This window comes from Schistocerca cancellata, chromosome 4 (genome assembly GCF_023864275.1).
Source record: "Schistocerca cancellata isolate TAMUIC-IGC-003103 chromosome 4, iqSchCanc2.1, whole genome shotgun sequence".
Classification (NCBI taxonomy): Eukaryota; Metazoa; Arthropoda; class Insecta; order Orthoptera; family Acrididae; genus Schistocerca; species Schistocerca cancellata.
The window spans coordinates 225816655-225841120 of NC_064629.1; the positions used below are offsets into that span (position 1 = coordinate 225816655).

Consider the following 24466-nt stretch of genomic DNA (forward strand, 5'->3'; position numbering starts at 1 on the left):
AAGAAGTTATTTGATAATGCAGAAGGCTTGTGCTACATTGTTCATTCATTTCTCACAATATGACAAATCTAATGATGTATTGAAAATAAATTGTAATTAACTCTTGAGTGGGTGTGACTGTCACTGAAGAATATAAACTGAATCCACTGAGGTGCAAATGAGGTCTGCGTATACAACCATTTGGACAAGAGAACTACCAGACAGCAGGAAAAAAACAGTAGCTATATGTTTCTAGCATCTATAAGACTCATCAATAGAAGTAAGTGAAAACTTTCCACGGGAAACCTCAGTGCAGTGGCACTTATATACTTAAGTTGTACCCTTACACTTGTTAGAGATTTTTGTCTACTCAGTAATAGATAGGTGAAATTATAATTTTAGGCTTAGGCTTCCTATCAGCAGGTAATTATTTAGTTATTGATTTTACTGTCAATATATGGATTGTATGGTCAGACCTACTCAGGATATGCTTGTCTGCAATTTCAATTTCTGATTCAGTGTTTTGCAGTCTATGTGGAGGCTCCTTCAGTGTAACACATCATGGTTACTAGCGTCAAATGCGTACTTTTCTAGTAAGCTGGATAAGGAGGCAGTCACTTAATTTCTTGAGCAGAAGCTAGAAACTATCTTCATTCTGTCAATTAACATAAAGAACTAAGACTTAGATGAATAGCTGAACAAGTGTTGTCTAAATTAAATATCTAGTAAAATTGTTCAAAATTGCAGAACAAATATGCTATGAAAATTCTAAAAAACTAAAACTTTTTCTGCTCATTAAGGGTCTCAAGAAACAGAACACCTAAGATCACCAGTTTCTTATTCACCTCCCCCCACCCACTCTCCCAGGATAGAATTTGTGTACCCCATCTGTCTACGTTAAGAGTTAATCATATGTGTGAGTATGCAAACATATTCTAAATGTCTGTGTAGCATGTACCTGAAGCAGGACATGGGTAGCAGCCTGGTATTCACCTAATGGTATGTAAGAAACCACCTAGAAACCACATTCAGGTTGGACGGCTCACCAGCTGTCATCATTAATCCATGAAGCATATTTGAACCAGGTCACACTCCTCTCCTCAAGTCCTGGAATTGGCATATTAATGCACTCAGCGAACTGGATAGATACAATTTTTGCCATGTAGGTACCAAGAATTCAGTAACTTCATTTTTATATGACTAAAAATTGCTATCAACTGCATAGCACTTATCTTCAAAGTTTCATTATGCCATACCAGTAACAGGCCATATGCCCATTCTCAGCAGCACCCTGTAACTATTGATATGTGGTATAAACTTTCCTTAAGACATGTACTACAAATGACTGTATATAAGTATGTGACAGTTCATGCATCATGTTGTTAAAACCAAACAATGAGCAACTACACAGATGTCCACCAAATAGAATAGGGTTATTCTGTGGAAATTCAGTCTATTAAACAAAATGCAGTGTCTACAGATCAAAATAAAACATGACATTTACATTGATAAATTTAGGGGTGAAGTATTATTTTGATAATTACTCGGTAAATTAAGATGCTGAAAAAATGATGCAGGAAATCACAATAACATCTTTTAGTATTTAAGAATCCAAGCAGCACATCCCTAAGTGCAGTTACTAAAAACACACATCAAACATATTAAACAATGGAATAATTGACATAATTCAATACATCTGTATAAAAAACTGATCATGTAACCACTTGTGCATAATACACCAAGCTGACAAACATTTAAGTTTAATTCCATTAGTCATTCACTGTATACATTCATTGACTTCTACAAATTAACAACAGTATGCCGCACCTTCTATTTGGACATTAAGATGTTGCTATCGTTTCACATGGCATAACAGAATATATCTGAAAACAGAAAAGAAATCATGTACTGCTGCAAACTCCTTTTGATCTGATGAAAAACTGCAATAAAAAATGAAATGAAATGAAAATCACTTTCTACTACTAAACTGCATCTTGAGATCTATGCAAGGACTAACAGGCATCTCAAAAATTTAGGGAGACTGAAAGGAGGGAAGGAATGAATGAATAATGGAATATTACGATTTAACACCATGCCACTGTCAAGGTCATTAGAGTACTAATGTAGGCATACTAGGAACCCATCATAGCATGTTCAAGTAACTGTAGTAGCATTACTATAATTATTATACATAAACCCTGAAATACTGAGCTTGAGATAGCTGGACAGAGATTTTGAAATTTATCCATTCTGCATTTGAGTCTAGTGTCTTAATAATGAGTCCAGTTTGTTTAGTTCCATAAGCTAGAAGAAAACAGGACAGTATTCACTATCTCAGTTACCAAAGATCATGTCATAAACAGTAATGACATAATGAAAACCAGTTCCCACTCATAGCTACATTGTAACTGCACAAATTAGTATTCATAAAGGAAGGAAGGAAGGAAGCTAGAGTTTTACATTATGACCACTGACCTGCTATTGATATAAACCCATCCAGGTGACAGCAGCATCACCTGGTGAGGAATGACTGCAAGTCACACACATGCATGTAGTATCAGCATGCATGCTGGCCATGTGTAGAAATGGGAAGATGCACGATCTATCTGAGTTTGATCATGGTAGACTGTGATGGCCCAGAGACTTGCCACGAGCATTTTGGAAACTGCATGACTTGTTGGGTATTTGAGGAGTGCTGTGGTGAGTGTCTACAAGACATGGCGAAACTGAGGTGAAAACATGTCTAGATGTCATGGTGTTGGGTGGCCACCCGTCATTACAAATGATGGACATTGTAGGCTGGGCAGACTGGTATAACAGGGCAGGTAGTGAACTACAGCCGAACTTACATCAGACTTTAATGCCGGGAAGAGTACACGTGGGTCTAAACACACAGTGTAATGAATATTCCTAATGATGGATTTCTGCAGCCAGTGACCCATGCATATGCCAATGTTAACATCATGAAATTGGCAGCTATAACTAAAATGGGCATGTGACCATCGGCACTGGATGTTGGTGCAGTGGCAGAGCATTGCGTAAGTGGCACAACATTGCATGGTCTGATGAATCCCCATACCTTCTTCATCATGCCGCTGGAGGGTGTGAATCTGTCATCTTCCAGGGGAGCAGCTTCTTGACACCTGTACTGCAGGATGAGACAAGCTGACAGCACCTCCATTATGCTCTGGAGAACACTGACGTGGGCACCCTTGGGTTCAGTGGAACTCGTGCAAAGCACCATGATGGCCAGAGAGTATCGAACACTGGTTGCAGACCACATACACCCCTTAATGATGATCATGTTTTCTAACTGCAGTGGAATTTTTCAAGTTAATGCACCATGTCACAAGGTCAGGAGTGTGATGGAGTGGATCGAAGAACACAGTGGCAAGTTCCAGTTGATGTGCTGTCCACCCAGCTTGCCAGATCTGAACCTGATTAAATACATCTGGGATGTGATTGAATGTGGCATCAGAGCTCATTGCCTCCTCCCTGGAATTTATGGGAATTAGGTGATTTGTGTGTGCAGATTTGGTGCCAACTCCCTCCAGTGACCTGCTGAGGCCTAATTTCTTCCATGCCACGATGTGTCACTTCTGTTATATGTGCCAGAGGTGGACATACTGGCTGTTAGGTAGGTGATCATAATGTCCTGACTGATTAGTGTATAATTCAGCCCCTCAGCATAGATTCAGCAACACCAACACTGATGAGATTGGGAGGCAAAGGAGAGAAAGTAGGATGGAACAATGCTTCAGTAGGAGTGTTTTTTCCTTACAATTCAAAACCTCTAACAAGAACTGGACAGTCTGCATAGGATTGCAAAATATGCTACATAATCATGCCAAATGATAATACATACGATTACTGAAAAGCAGATTATGACTATGTGCAATGACGTAGAATCATTAAATGCATACATCTTCCCTCAGTCCCTCTCTTCTAAGACTTATTCCTGAACATACTTAAACATTTATTTAATGCTAACAATACATTTTATAAATTAGACATATCTCCAATGATATTGTTATTTATTAGGTTTGTTTTCATGCAGCAAGTGGGAGAGATATGGACAACTTTAGCTCGTGGAGCCAGCTTATACACTGAGCCTTTTGTAATGTTGAGTGGACTTCTTACATCCTACTCATTTACAAAGGAATTTAACAGAAACAAAAAACTTGATCTTCAGAAAGAATATGCATCGAGATTGTTCAGGTTTGTCTTTTAATTTAATATTCTAGTGTGCAATAGGATATCTTATTTCACCAAAATGGTAAAACTGTATAATACTTGTATTTATAAAGATACACAAAATTCTTTCACACATAATTTAACTGTATGAGTTAAGGGATGAGGATGTTACTAATTTCTCTATTCAACTTTGTGTAGTGTATATTCCTCGAGCTGTAGGATTAATAAACAGCTTGAAAGTTGCAACCATTTGATAGACTGCAAACTGTTGTTTGATACTCACCAGGTTGTTAATAAAACATTTCTCTCATTGATAATGAAAAGCACTCAAAAGAGGAAACACAGTAAAAATATTCCAAGGCTTTTAGTAAACTTTTAGTAAAAATATTGAAAAGTATGTACAGTACATTAGTAGGTATGTCAGAATTTCATATGGCAGCACAAAAGCTGAGATATATAAATGTGTCCACTGTCATCCACTCTTTTTCATATATATGTATTTCCAATGTTGTTGATGAATTACATACAACAATACATGTTTGTTTCTGTGGTGGTGGTGGTCACCTTCAGTCCAAAAACTGATTTGATGCAGATTTCCATACATCTGTATAACTATTGCAGTCTACTTCTGCTTGTACCTGTTTAAGGCTGTTGATAAACACCATATACTGTTTGAAACAAAACATTTATTTAAAACCACTAAAAGTATGACAATATTGGAAGTGCACATCAAGCATCCAAAGTACAACAATGCACCACTAGACCAACCAAAGAGATTCTGTAATGACAAGTGACAACCTTCAAAGACTATTAATTATTAAACAACAGTGAAAACCGATACTTTCATACTGTCTTACAATGTTTTATACATATATGAAGCAGACACTATACCAGTAAGTTCTTTCATCATTTGTAACTTTGCAAATGGTAATCCTTTGGCAGAATGTCTGCTGCCTGTCTGCTGACTGGTGGGTAATTTACTCTAATCTTCTTCTATAATGATTTGGTGACTGTAATGACACCTTTCCTATGTGCTTCGTTCATTCATAAATCTTTATCCATCAATAAATTTGATAGCACTTCCAGTATTTATTTGCAAAATAGGAACTGAGGACTCATCAACAGCTGCAATTCCTTTATGAAGTTTGTCTAATGAGATAAGTGATTTGCAAACTTTACTTGCAGCTAAATATTCTGCCTCCATTGAAGAAAGAGCAATACACTGCTGTAATTTACTTTTACACACAGCTGGACCTCCATATAATTTGAGTAGAATGCCAGTTGTTTATCATCTTGTGGTTCTGTCTCCACCATGATGACCACCACTATAAGCTTCAGTATTATAGTTCTACTTCTTCTCAAATTTAATGCCACCCATACTTGTTGTTTTAAAGTACCTGAGTATTCATTTGAGCAATGCAAAATGCACCTGTACTCTTGATGCAACATTAAAAGCATATGATAAATCTGGTCTTGTACCTTGTGTTAAATACATCAGACATCCAAACATTTCTCCATAGAGTTCAGTAGTATTAAAAGGTGGTGACTCATCTGGTATCCATCCATATTCTGTTGCTAAATATAATGGTTTTGTGTTCATTGTACCATATTACTTTCAAATTCTGTTCACTTATGAGGACTGATTTATTTCATTACAGCTGTCAGATTTATTAATTTGTAATTAACTTTTTCTAAAGTGATCTGAAAACATTTGCCCAACTGTTCAATAAATTTAGTTGTTATATCAATAGTGCCCATACAGGCCTGGATCTAGAGGGGAGTGGAGGAGGGTGGGGGGGTGGGGGCAAACTGGGGTATCTGCCATGGGTGGCAACTTCAGTGGACACCAAATTCATATTCTTGAAGAAAAAACCTTGTTTCACAAAGCACCTATCATTCGGTGCATGTTGCTCTATCAATTATTCATATGATTTCGACATGCATCCCAGTTGGTTTTTGAACATTTTTGAACACATTCTAAGTTGATTTCTGAACGAATCATAAATTGATTTTTGGATGCGTGCATAGTGTACGTGATGTGTCTGCCAGGGAATCCCCATTGCCTCTATAAATAAATAAAACTTTCCCACAAACAAAAGTGGATGGGCTTAAATAAGCTAAGCCAAATAAACCTGAACGGGTGAATGCCAATTGCTGTTTGCTTATGTGGTTGAATGGGTGAGTGAATGATTAGCCTTGTTACAATTATTAGCAGAATTCATAGATTCAAATTACAACAGTGGAAACAAATGACTAACAGGAATAATGTGTAAGAAAGAGTACATATTATCTTCTTCGTGTATCCAAGAAAACAAAATTTTGACAGAAAATTTTTGCCAGATCGCTACAGTCTCCAGTTCTATTCCAGGAACAATGCAGAAAATGCATCATATGAACACATAATAATGCTAACTGCAGAATAAACACAAGATAACTGAACCAGTGATCCTGGCAGGGTTAGTGAAGTTAACTGGAGAATAAGTTTTGACAATGGCAGGAATAGTTACAGAACTAGTGATGACAAGATTGTTTGTTAGAATGAGGGAGAAGAAATGGGGACATCACACAAATTATATTGAAGAATATTATGGTTCCAAATTTATATAAAAATTTGGTACTACTACTTTTCGATCTCATCCTTGAGAAACTTGAGCTTATGAATAAATGTGAAACTATTTCCTAACATAAAACTTCTTGCTTGTAGTAGACCCAATAGGCATTTGATATTGGTATTTTGTGAATTATGTTCTCTTGTGTTATTTACATAAATGAGATACATAAAAATGACAATTTGTGCCAAAATGTCTCACTTATTCGACACGTGTTACAATTGCTGCAATATTAGAAAGGTCTGTTTGATTTTATCTAGTAGATAGTGACAAAATATATGTAATCAAATCGAGAAACCACACCAGGTTTAGGTACTATTAGTATTGTCAGCTTTTTGATTTTTCGTGCAGAATAATATTTGATGAACATTAAGGTAATAGGTTGTTTCACAGAAAGGAAAGCACTGTGTAAAGCTGTAGCAAGATCAGTGAGAGAAAAATGCTGGGGCCTAAGGATTGAAGAAATGTGTACTGTCTTGCTTGTCTATTATCTTTACTGGTTTTATGTTTCCTATATTTAATTTTATCACACAAAATAGAAAGTTACTTGCTAATAGGCAATAAAGAGTGCCAATCTTCTGAAGAGTTCTTATTCTTCTGGCCACAAATAATCCCACCAAGTATTAATTGTGGGGGGTACCCCGGCAGACTGGGACCAGGAGAGAACTATAGGACATTTTAATTTCCACTGTCCTGAATATAGGTCTGATAGCTTCCATTACCAAATGTACACGTTTCAACTACACAGAGTGAAATACAGTGACATGAGATAGAAGAATGCAGTGTGAAGAGGTGTAGCACTGCACTTTGACACACTTAAGATTGAATAACACGCCTTACATTTCCTTGAATATACACTCCTGGAAATTGAAATAAGAACACCGTGAATTCATTGTCCCAGGAAGGGGAAACTTTATTGACACATTCCTGGGGTCAGATACATCACATGATCACACTGACAGAACCACAGGCACATAGACACAGGCAACAGAGCATGCACAATGTCGGCACTAGTACAGTGTATATCCACCTTTCGCAGCAATGCAGGCTGCTATTCTCCCATGGAGACGATCGTAGAGATGCTGGATGTAGTCCTGTGGAACGGCTTGCCATGCCATTTCCACCTGGCGCCTCAGTTGGACCAGCGTTCGTGCTGGACGTGCAGACCGCGTGAGACGACGCTTCATCCAGTCCCAAACATGCTCAATGGGGGACAGATCCGGAGATCTTGCTGGCCAGGGTAGTTGACTTACACCTTCTAGAGCACGTTGGGTGGCACGGGATACATGCGGACGTGCATTGTCCTGTTGGAACAGCAAGTTCTCTTGCCGGTCTAGGAATGGTAGAACGATGGGTTCGATGACGGTTTGGATGTACCGTGCACTATTCAGTGTCCCCTCGATGATCACCAGTGGTGTAAGGCCAGTGTAGGAGATCGCTCCTCACACCATGATGCCGGGTGTTGGCCCTGTGTGCCTCGATCGTATGCAGTCCTGATTGTGGCGCTCACCTGCACGGCGCCAAACACGCATACGACCATCATTGGCACCAAGGCAGAGGCGACTCTCATCACTGAAGACGACACGTCTCCATTCGTCCCTCCATTCACGCCTGTCGCGACACCACTGGAGGCGGGCTGCACGATGTTGGGGCATGAGCGGAAGACGGCCTAACGGTGTGCGGGACCGTAGCCCAGCTTCATGGAGATGGTTGCGAATGGTCCTCACCGATACCCCAGGAGCAACAGTGTCCCTAATTTGCTGGGAAGTGGCGGTGCGGTCCCCTACGGCACTGCGTAGGATCCTACGGTCTTGGCGTGCATCCGTGCGTCGCTGCGGTCCGGTCCCAGGTCGACGGGCACGTACACCTTCCGCCGACCACTGGCGACAACATCGATGTACTGTGGAGACCTCACACCCCACGTGTTGAGCAATTCGGCGGTACGTCCACCCAGCCTCCCGCATGCCCACTATACGCCCTCGCTCAAAGTCCGTCAACTGCACATACGGTTCACGTCCACGCTGTTGCGGCATGCTACCAGTGTTAAAGACTGCGATGGGGCTCCGTATGCCACGGCAAACTGGCTGACACTGACGGCGGCGGTGCACAAATGCTGCGCAGCTAGCGCCATTCGACGGCCAACACCGCGGTTCCTGGTGTGTCCGCTGTGCCGTGCGTGTGATCATTGCTTGTACAGCCCTCTCGCAGTGTCCGGAGCAAGTATGGTGGGTCTGACACACCGGTGTCAATGTGTTCTTTTTTTCATTTCCAGGAGTGTATATGTTTCATATGTCAAACTCTTCAGAAATATATGTGCTACAAAATGAACATATTTTTGAAAAATCTTTTATTTTTTATTTTTGGCGTCCTATCTCAAATGCTCAAGTTGGGGGTGGGGGGAAGGGAGGCTACCACTACCATGTTTTTGCCCCAGTTCAGAAAAATGTCATAGATCCAGGGCTGAGCCCATAGCCAATCCAATGTCAACATAAAACATTTCCACCACAGAACATACACGGGCTTGAACAGTTCTTCTGTAAACTGCAGTCACTGAGAAATTTAACAAGACATTCATACCAACAATCTGAGGCTTGCTTTAAGCCATACAACCTCTTCAGCAATTTATATACACATCCTGTATAATCATCAAAGTCCTCTGGTGGATACATGTAAATATCCTCCTCTCATTATATTTTATACCTACCATGTTGAATTGCAGCACTCAGCATGGCTCACATTGTCTCTAATCTTGCATCCCATGCAAATATTTGCAGAGGAAACTTCCTCGCATTTAGATCTATATTCAATGATGACAAATTTTTCTTCATCAGAAACACTTTTCTTGCCACTGCTCATCTACATTTTATATCCTCCCTGCTTCTACAATCAGCTGTTACTTTGCTGCCCAAATAACAAAACCAATCTACTACTTTAAGTATCTAATTTCCTAATCTAATCTGCTCAAAATCACCTAGTTTAATTTAACAACATTCCGGTATCCTTCTTTTGCTTTTATTGATGTTCCTCATATACCCACCTTTCAAGACACTATCCATTACATTCAACTGCTCTTTAAAGTCTTTTGCTGTCTCTGACAGAATTAAAATGTCATGGGCAAACCTCGAAGTTTTCATTTTTTAAACTTTAATTCCTACTCCACCTTTAAAGACACTATCCATTCCATTCAACTGCTCTGTAAAGTCCTTTGCTGTCTCTGACAGAATTAAAATGTCATGGGCAAACCTCAAAGTTTTCATTTCTTAAAATTTAATTCCTACTCCAAAATTTTCTTTGATTTCCTCTACTGCTTGCTCAATGTACAGATTGAATATCAGGGATAGGCTACAACTCTGTCTCACTCCCTTCTCAACCACTGCTTCCCTTTCATGCCCTTAACTCTTATAACTACTGTCTGGTTTCTGTACTATTGTAAGTAGCTTTTTGCTCCCTGTATTTTACCCCTGCTACCTTCAGAATTTCTAAGAGATACTCCAGTCAACATTGTCAAAAGCATTAGCTAAGTCTACAAATGCTATAAACATAGGTTGGCCTTTCCTTAACCTATCTTCTAAGTCATAGGGTCAATATTGCTTTACGTGTTCCTACATTTCTCTGGAATTCAAACTGATCTTACCCAAGGTTGGCTTCTACCAATTTTTCCACCCTTCTGTAAAGAATCCATGTTAGTATTTAGCAGCTGTGACTTAATAAACTGATAGTTTGGTAATATTTATACCTTTCAGCACATTCTTTCTTTGGAATTGGAATTAAAATATTATTCTTGAAGTCAGAGTGTATTTTGCCTGTCTTATACATCTCTCACATGAGAGGGAAGAATTTTGTAATGGTTGGCTCTCCCAAGGCTATCAATAGTTCAGATAAAATGTCATCTGGTTCCAGGGCCTTGTTTCAACTTACATGCTTCACTGAGCTGTTTAATTCTTCTTGCTTTATCATATCTCGCATCTCATCTTCATCTTCATCCTCTTCCAGTTCTACCATATTGGCTTTACGTTCATCTCCCTTGTATAGACCTTCTATATACCCCTTCCACCTTTCAGCTTTCCCTTCTTTGCTTAGGACTGGTTTTCCATCTGAGCCCTTGATATTTGTATAGTTGCTTCTCTTTTCTCCAAAGGGAGTTTTAATTTTCCTGTAGCCATATTGTTACAGTTGTCCTCTAGTCATTCCTGCTTAGCCATTTTGCACTTCCTATCAGTTCCATATTTGAGACATTTGTATTCCCTTTGGCATTCTTCATTTTCTTCATTTCTATATTTTCTCTTTTCATCAATTAATTTCAGGATCTCTTGTGTTACCCAAGGATTTCCTCTAGGCCTTGTCTTTTTATCTATTTGATCAGCTGCTGCCTTCACTATTTCATCTCTCAAAACAACCCATTCGTTTTCTACTGTAATACTTTCACGTGTTCTAGTCAATCATTCCCTAACACTCCTTCTGGAGCTCTCAACAACCTGTGGTTCTTTCAGCTTATCCAGGTCCCATCTCCTTAAACATTCTTTAGTGATGCATTTATAAGTTCTTTAAACCTATCTGTACACCATTTATTTCTCCATTCTGTATTCTGATAACTTCCACTTAAGATTATTACATGGGTGCTGCAAAAATGTACACCATGAAATTTAAAATTAATATTACAAAGTAGAAAATATTTCATTCCTAATAGTGAAAGGACACACTAACAACAGATGAAAATGAGATAGTCATCTGCACACTTCAGTACACATGAACAGACGCAATGGACAAAATGTCAGTATTCACACAATACTAATTTCTAATACAAGTAGAATTATTCAATACCATATGTTTTAATAATGCTGCTGAAATTGTTTTAATCTCTTCTCTAATTAACAGTGTTTCAGAGACCTGATGGGAAAGCATTTTGTAAACCCTCTCCTTGTTGTTTTTCACACTCCTACTTCCTTCCTCCCTCTCTTACTATGTCCTGTTCTGTCAAGCCTTACACACTTTTATTTCTTTTTACCTTGGCTTGCATAAATCTCTTGTCTTACATCACATTTAGAAAGTTCAATCTTCATAGCTGCCTCTCCATATCACTTTCTGAGTTCTATATTATCTCATGCAGACCTCAGCAACTTATTTTTAGCTCCATCTTTCAATTCTTATGTACTCTTATATGCTTGTTTCTTACATGGACTCCATTTCTATCTTTGACTTCTTTTTTTGGTTTATCTTCATCTTTGAGTGCCTGTCTGATGTTTGGTATTTTGTAACTTTCCATTATGTATGCACCAGTATTAATTTTACCACATAATCTTTATTTTCTTTACTTTATTACATCATTTGTTTTTTCTTGTCAGATGCAGTCAGTGTGGATTTTTTAAAATATTTATATCTGTACTAAGACTTTGGTAACTACTACTTTTTCACTCTAGTTCTTCCTTTTGCATGACTTGAGCATCACTTTTACTTTCATTATTCAATGTTTTCTTGATGAGTTCTCATAAATCTTTGTAAACACATGTTGTAAGTTATGTGAGTAAGAATAAATTTGTATGTTTGAAGAAAAAAACTACTACTATCACCTAAATGTTATTCAGATTTAAAAAAATCAAACAGAAAGAAGAAATTATTGCTCTTCAGGGGGTATATGGCACTATTCAGTAGTTACAATTCAGTTTATGTGTAGCACTGCAACCAACCAAGGAAAATTCTTTTCTGCATAACATAGGAAGGATTATTTTTGTTACTGACAAAACCATTTAAATTTGGCTTCAAAATATTGAGATATTACAACAAAGAATTTCTGATGTTGTGCATTTTAATACAACACTTCATCTATGTTATTTTATTTCGGGGCACTATTTGTGACCCAAAAATTATAATACCATGCTTTATTTTTTTCTGTTACTTCACTTTTTTAATATTTTATTGTGTTTTCTTGATTTAAGGTTTTTCTTCAAAGTACATTATATATTTCTGCATTTTAAGGTGGTATTTTGACTTTTATGGAAGAACAGAAACTCAGGTTTCTTTTTTGCAGCTTTTGAAAGTAGCTATATGTACAACAAGGATAGTGTTTATAGTTGACAACTGTCTAATATTTAAGCTGATGCATTCTACTAATTTTTTTATGTCATATGTTGATATATTCTGAGACAACTTATCACACACCAAAAAGCTATATCTGGGGCTAGAAGCAAGCCATAATACACACGTATCATTGGTTCATAAAGCTTATCTGTACCTATGTACAACTGCAATCTCCACTGTATGTATATCTTCACTGCAAGCAGCCAGGGAAAAGCTCTTTAATACTAATTACACTGGCAGCTACCAACCTCAGTGTTTCTTTATTTCCGTGTGAATTTCATAGTTGTCATCAAGTGATAAAGAACTACACTATATAATCAGTGAACTGTAGACCGAGAAAATATTTTCATGCATAGGCCACACAGTTCTTTAAACAAGTGTATATTGTCATAAAATATCTGTTTTCTGGTCTTCCACCAATGATAACTCAAATATGTAGTAACTCACAAGTATTAGGTCTATCTTGAAAACTTTATTTTTGTTTCTTTGCTGGAATACTTAAGATCCATTATGTCCTGCTGCTGCCAATTCCTTGAAGATAGTGAGCTGTTGTAAATTTTCTATGTTAATGTTATCCTTTAAGAGACACTATTACAATACCTTGTGTGACTCATGGTGGCCATTCTGTGGCATCAAATTTTTGCAAATTTTATTTGAATAGTACTGTGACTATTTATCCAGAGCCCATTAAGATCCAACTGGATGTAAACTCACATAATACTGCAAAAAAAAATTAAAAATGAACTGGTTCTGTTTCACTTACAATATGGAACTAACAGGCATTTTTGTAGCTGCTCGAGATCTTTTACTATTGCAGAGTCCAATTGCGTGTAAGTGCCATTTTCAGCAACTTATCATAAATTCAAATCTATAATCTGCAGGAATTTTTGACAGCAAAGTATGAAGTTTTTAGTTATGTGACTTTATTACTGCTTTATATTGTTGCAATCATCTAATACCTACAGTTATTTTTAAATAAATTCATTGTGCCAGGAAAATGTAACACTTTACTAACTAGTGTTCAACTATGAAATTAGTAAATGATTTCTAAAAATTAATATTTGCAAAAATGCTAGTGATAAAATACATACTATGTTTTAGAAATATTTTCATATTTAACATTTGTTCAAGTTAGTATTTTTGTAACTGAAATTCATTTGCTGTACGGCATGTGAATCATGAAATCCTAGGAAGCAATAATATTAAGAAAATTATTTTACTAGATATTTCATACATAAGGGGAGTAAATGATTTGTAACATCTGGAAACATAAACATAATATTTATTTCAGTCTCTGTTAACAATAACTGCAGGTTGGTGCCTAATCTTGCCACAATTATACTTTTCTGTACTTTCCTGCTTCCTTGGATGGGCTCAGGACCACAGTGGAATCTAGTAGTGCGTCACCATTCAGATATCTGTAAGAAAAACTGGTGGCGTAACTTGCTTTTCATTCACAACTACTTTGGATTTGAAAATATGGTAAGTAAACCATTAATGTTGACCTTTTTAATGTATTGGTGTCATTAGTACAAAAAATGCACTGTTCAGTCACATTAATGTGGTGACCTGTCGAAGCCTGAATAACCATATTTTGCAGTGCAGACCCTGCAAGACATTCAGGAAGAGAATCATTGAGGACCCATGGCATGAACAGCCTGATTGAAGTGGTCCCACATATTCTCAATTGAGTTTATGTATGGGGAGTTTGGTGGCCAGGGGAGTACAATAAACTCAACATGGTGGTTTTCGAAACATGTACGTACACTGCAAGCTGTGTGTCACACTGCAACACAGCACTGCTGATCGATGCCATTGTGCTGAGGGAAAACAAACTGCATATATGGGTGGACATGGTTGCCAAGGACAGATGCATACTTGTGTTGTTCCAGCATGCTTTCCAGAATGACAAGATCAACCAGGGTATGCCCTCCAGCCAGGACCCTTCTGACGATTGTTGCAGGGTGCTTGCTTTCAGATGTTTCATGCCAGTGGCCATCTGCCCCATGGAGCATAAAACATGTTTGATCTGAAAAGACCACCTGTTGGCACTCAGTGGACATCCAGTTCTGGCACTGGTGTGCAAATTCCAACCGTCATCACCAATGAACAGCAGTCAGCTTGGGTGCACGAACCAGGCCCCTGCTGCAAATGCCCAGGTGCAGCAATGTTGGTTGAACAGTTGTTGAAGAGACACTGTTGGTAGCCCCTTGGTTCATCTGGGCAGTCAGTTACTCAACAGTTGCATGTCTATTCGCCCATACACATCTCCACAAGCATCAATCACTTACCCCTGTCATTTATGGTTTGTAATGCACCACAGTTGTCTCAGTGCTAGTTTTAAATAGTGCCATTTTGCCATACACAGTACCACAGCAGCATGTGAACAGTTTACAAACTTAGCCATTTCAGAAATGCTTCTACCCTTGGCCTGAAAGGCATTGATCATGTCCTTTTGGACTTCAGGTAAATGACTCCATCTCCACATTATGACAATGACTACATTGTTTTCTGCGTCCCTCTGATGTGCTTTATATACTCACCATTACTAGTAATGCCACCTGCTTTCTGTGAGTGGTTACTGTATGTCAACAACAAATGTAGGCAGTGGTCCCATTAATGTAACTGGACAGTGTATATGTAAATTCTGGGATTTAATGCAGAGGTGACAGCTTCATTTAAAATATTTTGTGCATGATTATCATGAATATTTCATAAGTTTGAGGTTGTTCTTTAGCAAATCAGATGCACCCCAGCCTCCTTCCCTCTTATGACTGTAAATGAGCAAGTGCACTATTTCTTTTTACCTCATGGTGATTAAATGTTAAATCCTAACTTTCTGCCCTCTTTCATCTAAACAGTTATACATATTTCATTCCACAATAACTAAGTCCACTTCAATAAAAATAACGCTCAACATTTAATGTTATCAGATCTTGCTTCACATGTAAGTTGGTTGCAAAGTGATTACTATTGTTCCTATATTAACTGAAGTTATCCTTGTTAAATAATCCTACATGGAATTTTACAAAGGAATGAAGTTGCATTTGCCAACATGTAGAGCTGAGCTAACAGTCAGAACAGATCTGTACAAAACCAAGTACATTAAGGCACATTTATATGCTGGATCTCAATTTCAAATTAGCAAGTTCATATTTTAATGGTGGAAGCAGTTTTCACCAACAATAGTTGGACAGTAAGGGGGGGGGGGATACATACTGATGTATAGTTACTGATTACCTGCCTATACTTTGGTACCTTCAGCAAGTTTCTGAAACTTTCTGCACTGTCTCAGAAATGTCATTCTGTTGCTTGTAATTTGTTCATGAGACTGGGACATGAAATTTGGTGGCCTCTTGGAAATATTTTGAGAGGGGTAAGCTACGTACTGGTACCAGATTTCACACTCTTCTGAAAGCAAAACTTCACTGCACCCTATTCATATTGAACACAGTCATCTTAACAAAACAGGTAAACATAATGGCAAAAGCTCACACACCAAGAAGGAAATGTGCCAGTCTGCATGAAGCAAGAAACCCTTTCTGATCTAGATATTCAAAGACCTCCCAGTCAATACATAACTCTCTTGTGTTTCACTAAAAAATGTGCAGAAGGAATAGTGTATAAATATGTATCATTGCCTGAAAAGGGTCCACAGATATGGGGCAGTGGCAGCAAAGTTAGGCTGGTAAAAAAAATAACTATTGCAAATAACAATTGCATATATCAGATTAGCTTGTATCATAAATCTTAGAGCAGCATGCAATTGCTGAAATGCCACAAGTATTAATTTTCAGAATAATGATAGCAAAAAATCTTCAATAAATATTTACTCACATGTAGCACTTTTAAAGTATTAAAACTTCAGTTTACTAGACTTGCTGAATCACAGTTGTTTACCCTTATTTCTATTTTCACAGTGCTTGACACATACACATCATGTGGGAATAGATACACAATTATTTGCCATATCTCCACTGCTTGTATATCTTCTCTGGAAGTGGCCAAGGAAAGGCTCTTTAATACTAATTTTACTGGCAGCTATATCAACATTTCTTCGTTTTTATGTGACATACACAAGAAGGCTCACCCACTTTGTATTTTATGGAATTTCGTGAGTATCGCTCAGCAAATAGTTAATAATATTTCCAAAAAGAAATATAAAGAAACCTATTTATAAGTATTTGGCCACTGAAAAGTGCAGCCTAACACCATTTATGACTTATTGTTAACATTTATCACAAAGTCCATTTTTCCTGTGTAACCAAATCTATGTTATTAAGAACATTTATGGAAGTGTTTGGATAATGTTCATCCTACTTGAAGTTTTATATATTTTAAATTATAATCACATAACTGATTTGACATTTCTGTCATTGCTTCATTTTATCACACTGTAATCAATATGCTTAAGTTTTTGTGCTGAGCTCTAACATCTTGATACATCCCAGCACATCCTTTCTTGAATGTTATCACTCTATTGTATAGTACTGTTTTTTGTATATGTACATAGATATCAAATTTGATTGATATCTCCATTTAGTTATCCCACTCCTTTAAAATATTAATACTTTTTTTGAATTCTGTTTCTCTATATTACAATATGTCATTAAAATGTACTTAAAGCTTTCAGGTCTTAGTTTGATATTCAGTAAGTTTTTAAGGTTTCAATATTTTTTTTCACAGCCCTTGAAAAACTTGATTATTTACCCACTTTTCAAAATGGGTAATAAACAGCTTCCTTGAGTTAATGAACAGCTGCATTTGTAAACATATTTATTAATATCTGAATAATTTAATAAAAATGGGTGTCCCTTTAACACTTTGGTTTATAAAAATTTGAAATTACTACTGCTGTAATTTTTAAATATGGTGATTGTGATTAATAGCTTCTTAAAGGAATTTGGTGTCTCATTTAAAGTGACACTTGATTCTATTGTTCTAGACATTCTGTATAATTTTTGGGGTATGTGTACCTCAACATTAGATCTAATCATTAATTAGTTGAATATAAAAGGCAGTCAGTCTCAGGAAGAAACATAGATTCTGACCTAAAAGAACTTAATGTAGTTGTTCTAAATAGTTTCGTCCATGGACACTCCTTTTCAATTCTGCCTCACTTTTGTTGCATCATTATTCTTAACTTTGTTTACATCACCTCATTATATTGTAGCTGTGAATCATGCAACCCATGAAAATTAAATTCTGCATTGAAATGGTTCTCCTAATCAATTTTTAAAAAAAATCTAGATGAAACATGAAATCTGTTAGTATTTTCTAAGGATACAGAAATCGAATCATTTAAAAATGAAGAAATTCATGTTCACTACTGACTAAATATGGAATATGTTGATCATGTCTCTAAAAGAATGTTGTATCTCATATTTCATGTGAAAACTAGAGATATACTTGCTAATGATTATCTTATGATGGACCTTCTCACAAAATAAGCATCAAACAAAAAAACTACAAAGAACGAAACTCATCTAGCTTGAAGGGGGAAACCAGATGGTGCTATGGTTGGCCCACTAGATGGCGCTGCCATAGGTCTAACAGATATCAACTGGATTTTTTAAAAATAGGAACTCCCATTTTTATTGCATATTTGTGTAGTATGTAAAGAAATATGAATGTTTTAGTTGGACCACTTTTTTCACTTTGTGATAGATGGTGCTGTAATACTCACAAACGTATAAGTACATGGTATCACGTAAAATTCCGCCAGTGCAGACGGTATTTGCTTCGTGATACATTACCCGTGTTAAAATGGACCGTTTACCAATTGCGGAAAAGGTCGATATCATGTTGATGTATGGCTATTGTGATCAAAATGCCCAACGGACATGTGCTATGTAGGCTGCTCAGTATTCCAGACAACATCATCCAAGTGTCCAGACCGTTCGCCGGATGGTTATGTTATTTAAGGAAAATGGTCCAAATGCCTCCGAGCACTATGGGACTTAACTTCTGATGTCATCAATCCCCTAGAACTTAGAAATACTTAAACCTAACTAACCTAAGGACATCACACACATCCATGAACGAGGCAGGATTCGAACCTGCGACCGTAGCGGTCGCGCGGTTCCAGACTGTAGCGCCTAGAACCACTCGGCCACTCCGGCAGGCATTTAAGGAAACAGGAAGTGTTCAGCCACATGTGAAACATCAACCATGATCTGCAACAAATTATGATGCCCAAGTAGGTGTTTTAGCTGCTGTCGCGGCCGCGGCTAATCTGCACATCAGTAGCAGACAAAGTGCACGAGAATCGGGAATCTCAAAAACGTCAGTGTTGAGAATGCTACATCAACATCGATTGCACCCGTACCATATTTCTATACACCAGGAATTGCATGGTGACAACTTTGAACATCGTGTGCAGTTCTGCCACTGGGCACAAGAGAAATTACAGGACAATGACAAATTTTTGGCAAGCGTTCTATTTAGCGATGAAGCATCATTCACTAACAGCGGTAACGTAAACCGGCATAATATGCACTATTGGGCAACGTAAAATCCACAATGGCTCCGACAAGTGGAACATCAGTGACCTTTGCGGGTTGATGTATGGTGCGGCATTATGGGAGGAAGGATAATTGGCCTCCATTTTATTGATGGCATTCTAAGTGGTGCAATGTATGTTGATTTCCTTCGTAATGTTCTACTGATGTTACTACAAGATGTTTCACTGCATGACAGAATGGCGATGTCCTTCCAACATGATGTCCGGCACATAGCTCGTGTGTGGTTGAAGCGGTATTGAATAGCATATTTCATGACAGGTGGATTGGTCGTCAAAGCACCATACCGTGGCCCGCACGCTCAATGGATCTGATGACCCCGGATTTCGTTCTGTGGGGAAAGTTGAAGGATATTTGCTAACGTGATCCACCAACAATGCCTGACAACATGTGTCAGTGCATTGTCAATGCATGTGCGAACATCACGGAAGGAGAACTGCTCGCTGTTGAGAGGAATGTCGTTACACATATTGCCGGCCACGGTGGTCTAGTGATTCTAGGCACTACAGTCCGGAATCGCGGGACTGCTACGGTCGCAGGTTCGAATCCTGCCTCGGGCATGGATGTGTGTGATGTCCTTAGGTTAGTTAGGTTTAAATAGTTCTAAGTTCTAGGGGACTGATGACCACAGATGTTAAGTCACATAGTGCTCAGAGCCATTTGAACTGTTACACGTATTGCCAAATGCATTGAGGTTGACAGACATCATTTTGAGCATTTATTGTATTAATGTGGTATTTACAGGTAATCACGCTGTAACAGCATGCATTCTCAGAAATGATAAGTTCACAAAGGTACATGTATCACATTGGAACAACTGAAATAAAATGTTTGAATGTACCTGAGTTCTGTATTTTAATTTAAAAAAACCTACCTGTTAGCAACTGCTCATTTAAAATTGTGAGCCATATGTTTGTGACTATTACAGCGCCATCTGTCACAAAGCAAAAAAAGTGGTCCAACTAAAACATTCATATTTCTTTATGTACTACACGAATATGTAATAAAAAATGGGGGTTCCTATTTAAATAAAAAAACACAGTTGATATCAGTTTGACCTATGGCAGCGCCATCTAGCCGGCCAACCATAGCACCATCTGGTTTCCCCCTTCAAGCTAGGCAAGTTTCGTTCTTTGTAGTTTTTTCGTTTGATGCTTATTGCGTGAGATATTTGGCCCGGTCATGATCAATGGACCACCCTGTATAGCACTGAATGCATCTGCAAAAATATATCTTTATGTGGCACATGGTTCAGAAGATATTGTGTCACAAACACTGAGGTGCATGGAAAACTGCCTCATCATACAATGACATTATAATTTATTAGTTATTTATTATTAACTCTAGCTACAAAATAATTTGCAGGCAGTATTCATGTATACCACTGAATGTACTGCAAAAATACCGGGTGGTCAAAAAGTCAGTATAAATTTGAAAACTTAATAAACCACGGAATAATGTAGATAGAGAGGTAAAAATTGACACACATGCTTGGAATGACATGGGGTTTAAAAAAAAAAAAAAGTATTGCTAGACGCGTGAAAGATCTCTTGCACGTGTCATTTGGTGATGATCATGTGCTCAGCCGCCACTTTCGTCATGCTTGGCCTCCCAGGTCCCCAGACCTCAGTCCGTGCGATTATTGGCTTTGGGGTTACCTGAAGTCGCAAGTGTATCGTGATCAACCGACATCTCTAGAGATGCTGAAAGACAACATCTGACGCCAATGCCTCACTGCTTTACAGTGCTGTTCACAACATTATTCCTCGACTACAGCTATTGTTGAGGAATGATGGTGGACATATTGAGCATTTCATGTAAAGAACATCACCTTTGCTTTGTCTTACTTTTTTATGCTAATTATTGCTATTCTGATCAGACAAAGCGCCATCTGTCAGACATTTTTTGAATGTTTGTATTTTCTTGGTTCTAATAAAACCCCATGTCATTCCTAGCATGTGTGTCAATTTGTACCTCTCTATCTACATTATTCCGTGATTTATTCAGTTTTCAAATTTATACTGCCTTTTTGATCACCCGGTATATCCCTGTAAGACATATAGTCAGGAGATATGTCACCATATACACTGAGATGCTTGAAAACATAACTGCAGGGCAAAATTTGCAAGAGATATAGCTAAAATATGTGTACAAATGTGTGAAGTACGTTAAATATGGGTAAAATATATGTGACATGTATGAACCCGGTCAAAGCTCCTTCTAAACTCTTGGATCAATCTGAATGAAACTTCGTACACACGTTACTTACTACTTGGAAAGAAATACTGTGGGGGTGAGAACAACCAGCTGTCTCTTGAGCCGGGGGTGATAACATGGCAACAGAAAGTGATGGAGGGAGGAGGAGATGGACTGCCCAACAGGGGGAAGTAGGAGATGGACACAGATAGGGGGAGGAGCAGATGAACAGAGAGAGGGAAGGAGAAAATGGTCAGAGTGAGGGAGATGAGGAAGTGGACAGAGAGAGAGGGGTGGAGGAGATGGAGAGAGAGATTGGGGGGGGGGGGAGTTTGACTTAATCCAACCTCCAAAAAAAAAGTAACATCATGCCAGATATACATTGATGATCCAAAACATAATGACAACATGACAACATGAGACTATATGCTGTCCCACTACGCTCTTGCAGTGCACGATTTCCTAAACAAACACTTTCCAGGATGGCGATTCATTAGCAGCACCAGCTCCCTTGAAATGGCCACCCAGAAATCCTAACATCAGCTCACTTAACAACTCATTATGGAAAGTCATTATAGCACATGTATCTGCCATCATTATGCTACAAACGAAGAACTGTGCAATGCTGTTGAGGACGCATTTCACATTATGAACTGGACATGCTCAAAAATATGTCAAGAAGAACATGGAGATATATGGAAATGTGTCTACAGCACAATGGGGAACATACCAATTTACTGGATACTTAATACGCAAGTGGTACTTGCTCTTAAACAAATCAAACCAATTAGTATTCTATACTAGGGCATGTGACATTGTAAAGAAAGTACATAAGCATAGCAGAGACAAATGGGGAATCATTCTGGTGATAATAAGGAGCCCCAAATGGAGAATCCAACTGACATAAGTGACTTTTATAAAGGGCAGATTGTCATGGGTTGATGCCTGGAAATGAGCATCACAGAAACAGGGAAGAAGATTGGCTCTTCACTCACTACTGTTATGAGCATCTATGGAAAGTGGTTAAAGAATGGTGAAATCACAACTAGGCAACAAGTTTTTGAATGTCCATGCTTCATCACAGAATGTGGACGTCAGAGGCCTCTCCTCTGTAAAAGAGGATAGGCACTGTTCTATGGCATATATGACAACAGGATAGAATGCAAGTGCAGGCAAAAGTGTTTCAAAGCACATTCTTGAAAATGAGACTGCTGCAGAGCACCTCCCCCCCCCCTCCCCCGCCCCTCTGCCGACCCCACCCCTGCCACATTCCCACACTGATCATCAGTTATGATTTCAGTGGGTACAGGATCATCAAGATTGGATTGTGTATCAATTGATACATATCACCCGGTTTGATGATATCATGTTTCTTGTTACTCCAAATCAGTGGTCATCCCAGTATATGCCATTATCCAGGCAAACAACTGCTCAAAACTGCAACAAGGATGCAGTGTGATGAGGACAGTATCATGCAATGGAAGGCATTCACCTGGACTTCTGCAGGACTGCAGTTGTAGTCAAAGGTGCCATTACAGATTGGGACTACCTGAATTTTGTTGTGAACCACCTCCACCCCATCATGCTTGATGTCTTCCCAAATGGCAATGCCATCTTCCAGCAGGATAAATGTCTGTGTCACAAAGCCAGAATCATGCTACAGTGGTCTGAGGAGCATGTTAATGAATTCATGTTTATGTCTTGACCATCAAATTTGAATGATTTGAACCCAGTGGAACACTTCTGTGGTATTATCAGGCACAGCCTCCATGCCCACAAACCACTAGCCTGTAATTTATACTGGAATTTATGACTTCTGCATAGATATATGGTGCCACATACCTCCAGGACTGATCAGATCCATGCCATACAGAATCATTGTTTTCTTGCATTCCAAACATGGATCAGTGTACTACAAGGGGCATTCAATAAGTAATACATTTTTTTTCTCCACGATTTCAGTTAAAAATGTGGACTTTGTTGTGGGACATCATGAAATATTCCTACTTCTGCCCCTACTTGTGATAGGTCGTGGTGCTATATGTATCCTTCAAAATGACATCTGTAGTGGAGGTGTGTTCCAAGCAGAGAGCTGTCAATCAGTTTCTTCTGACAGAAAACCAGAGAATTGCAGATATTTATAGGTACTTGTAGAATGTCTTGTGAGACCTGGCAGTGAACAGAAGCATGGAGAGTCATTGGCTGAGGTGTCTATCATCCTCACAACAAACAAACCTGTCTGATCTCCTGTGTGCTGGCCAGCCGCATACAGCTGTCATATCTGCAGTGTTGGAACATGCCGCAAAAATGCAAACAAAATTCTTTCTCTATGACAATGAAATGCCTCACACAAGTCTACACACCTGAGAGGAGCTCACAAAACTTCACTGAACTCTTCTACTCCGTCCACCCAACTGCCCGGATCTTGCACCTTCCAACTTCCATCTGTTTGCCCCAATGAAGAATGCTCTCCATGGGGAGCAGTATGTGGATGATGAGGAGGTTGTTAATGCAACAAGATGTTTGCTCCCTCATATTAGGCAGGTGGTCATACTGTTTTGACTCATCTATTTATACACTAAATATAAAATATTAAAACATTTACAAAAAATTATACAGGACAAAATTGTACATATAAAACTCAACAAGTAATGTAAAATCTATGTGAGTCCCACAAAAAAGGAACAGGCTAAAGAAATGAACATAAAAAGAAGATCATCTTGTTGCACAATGAAGAAAAGATTGCAAATTCAAATGAAACAGAAAAAGTATTCAGTAGCTATATCACTGGAATAGTTGAAAAGTCACTGAAACTAAAGTCACTGAAAATCAACAGCTAATGAAAAAAATCAACAGCTAATGAAAAAAAATCAGCACCTGTAAATTATAAAC

General features: G+C 38.3%; 1 protein-coding gene across 1 annotated transcript in view; it reads left to right on the forward strand.

Annotated features, from left to right (window-relative positions):
• Positions 1-24466, forward strand: part of LOC126184034 (nose resistant to fluoxetine protein 6-like) — a 397821-nt gene that overhangs the window by 353602 nt on the left and 19753 nt on the right. The window contains exons 9-11 of the mRNA XM_049926391.1: positions 4037-4197; positions 14171-14339; positions 16778-16971. Coding sequence (XP_049782348.1) covers positions 4037-4197; positions 14171-14339; positions 16778-16971 — 524 coding nt within the window. The remainder of the gene's footprint in view (positions 1-4036; positions 4198-14170; positions 14340-16777; positions 16972-24466) is intronic.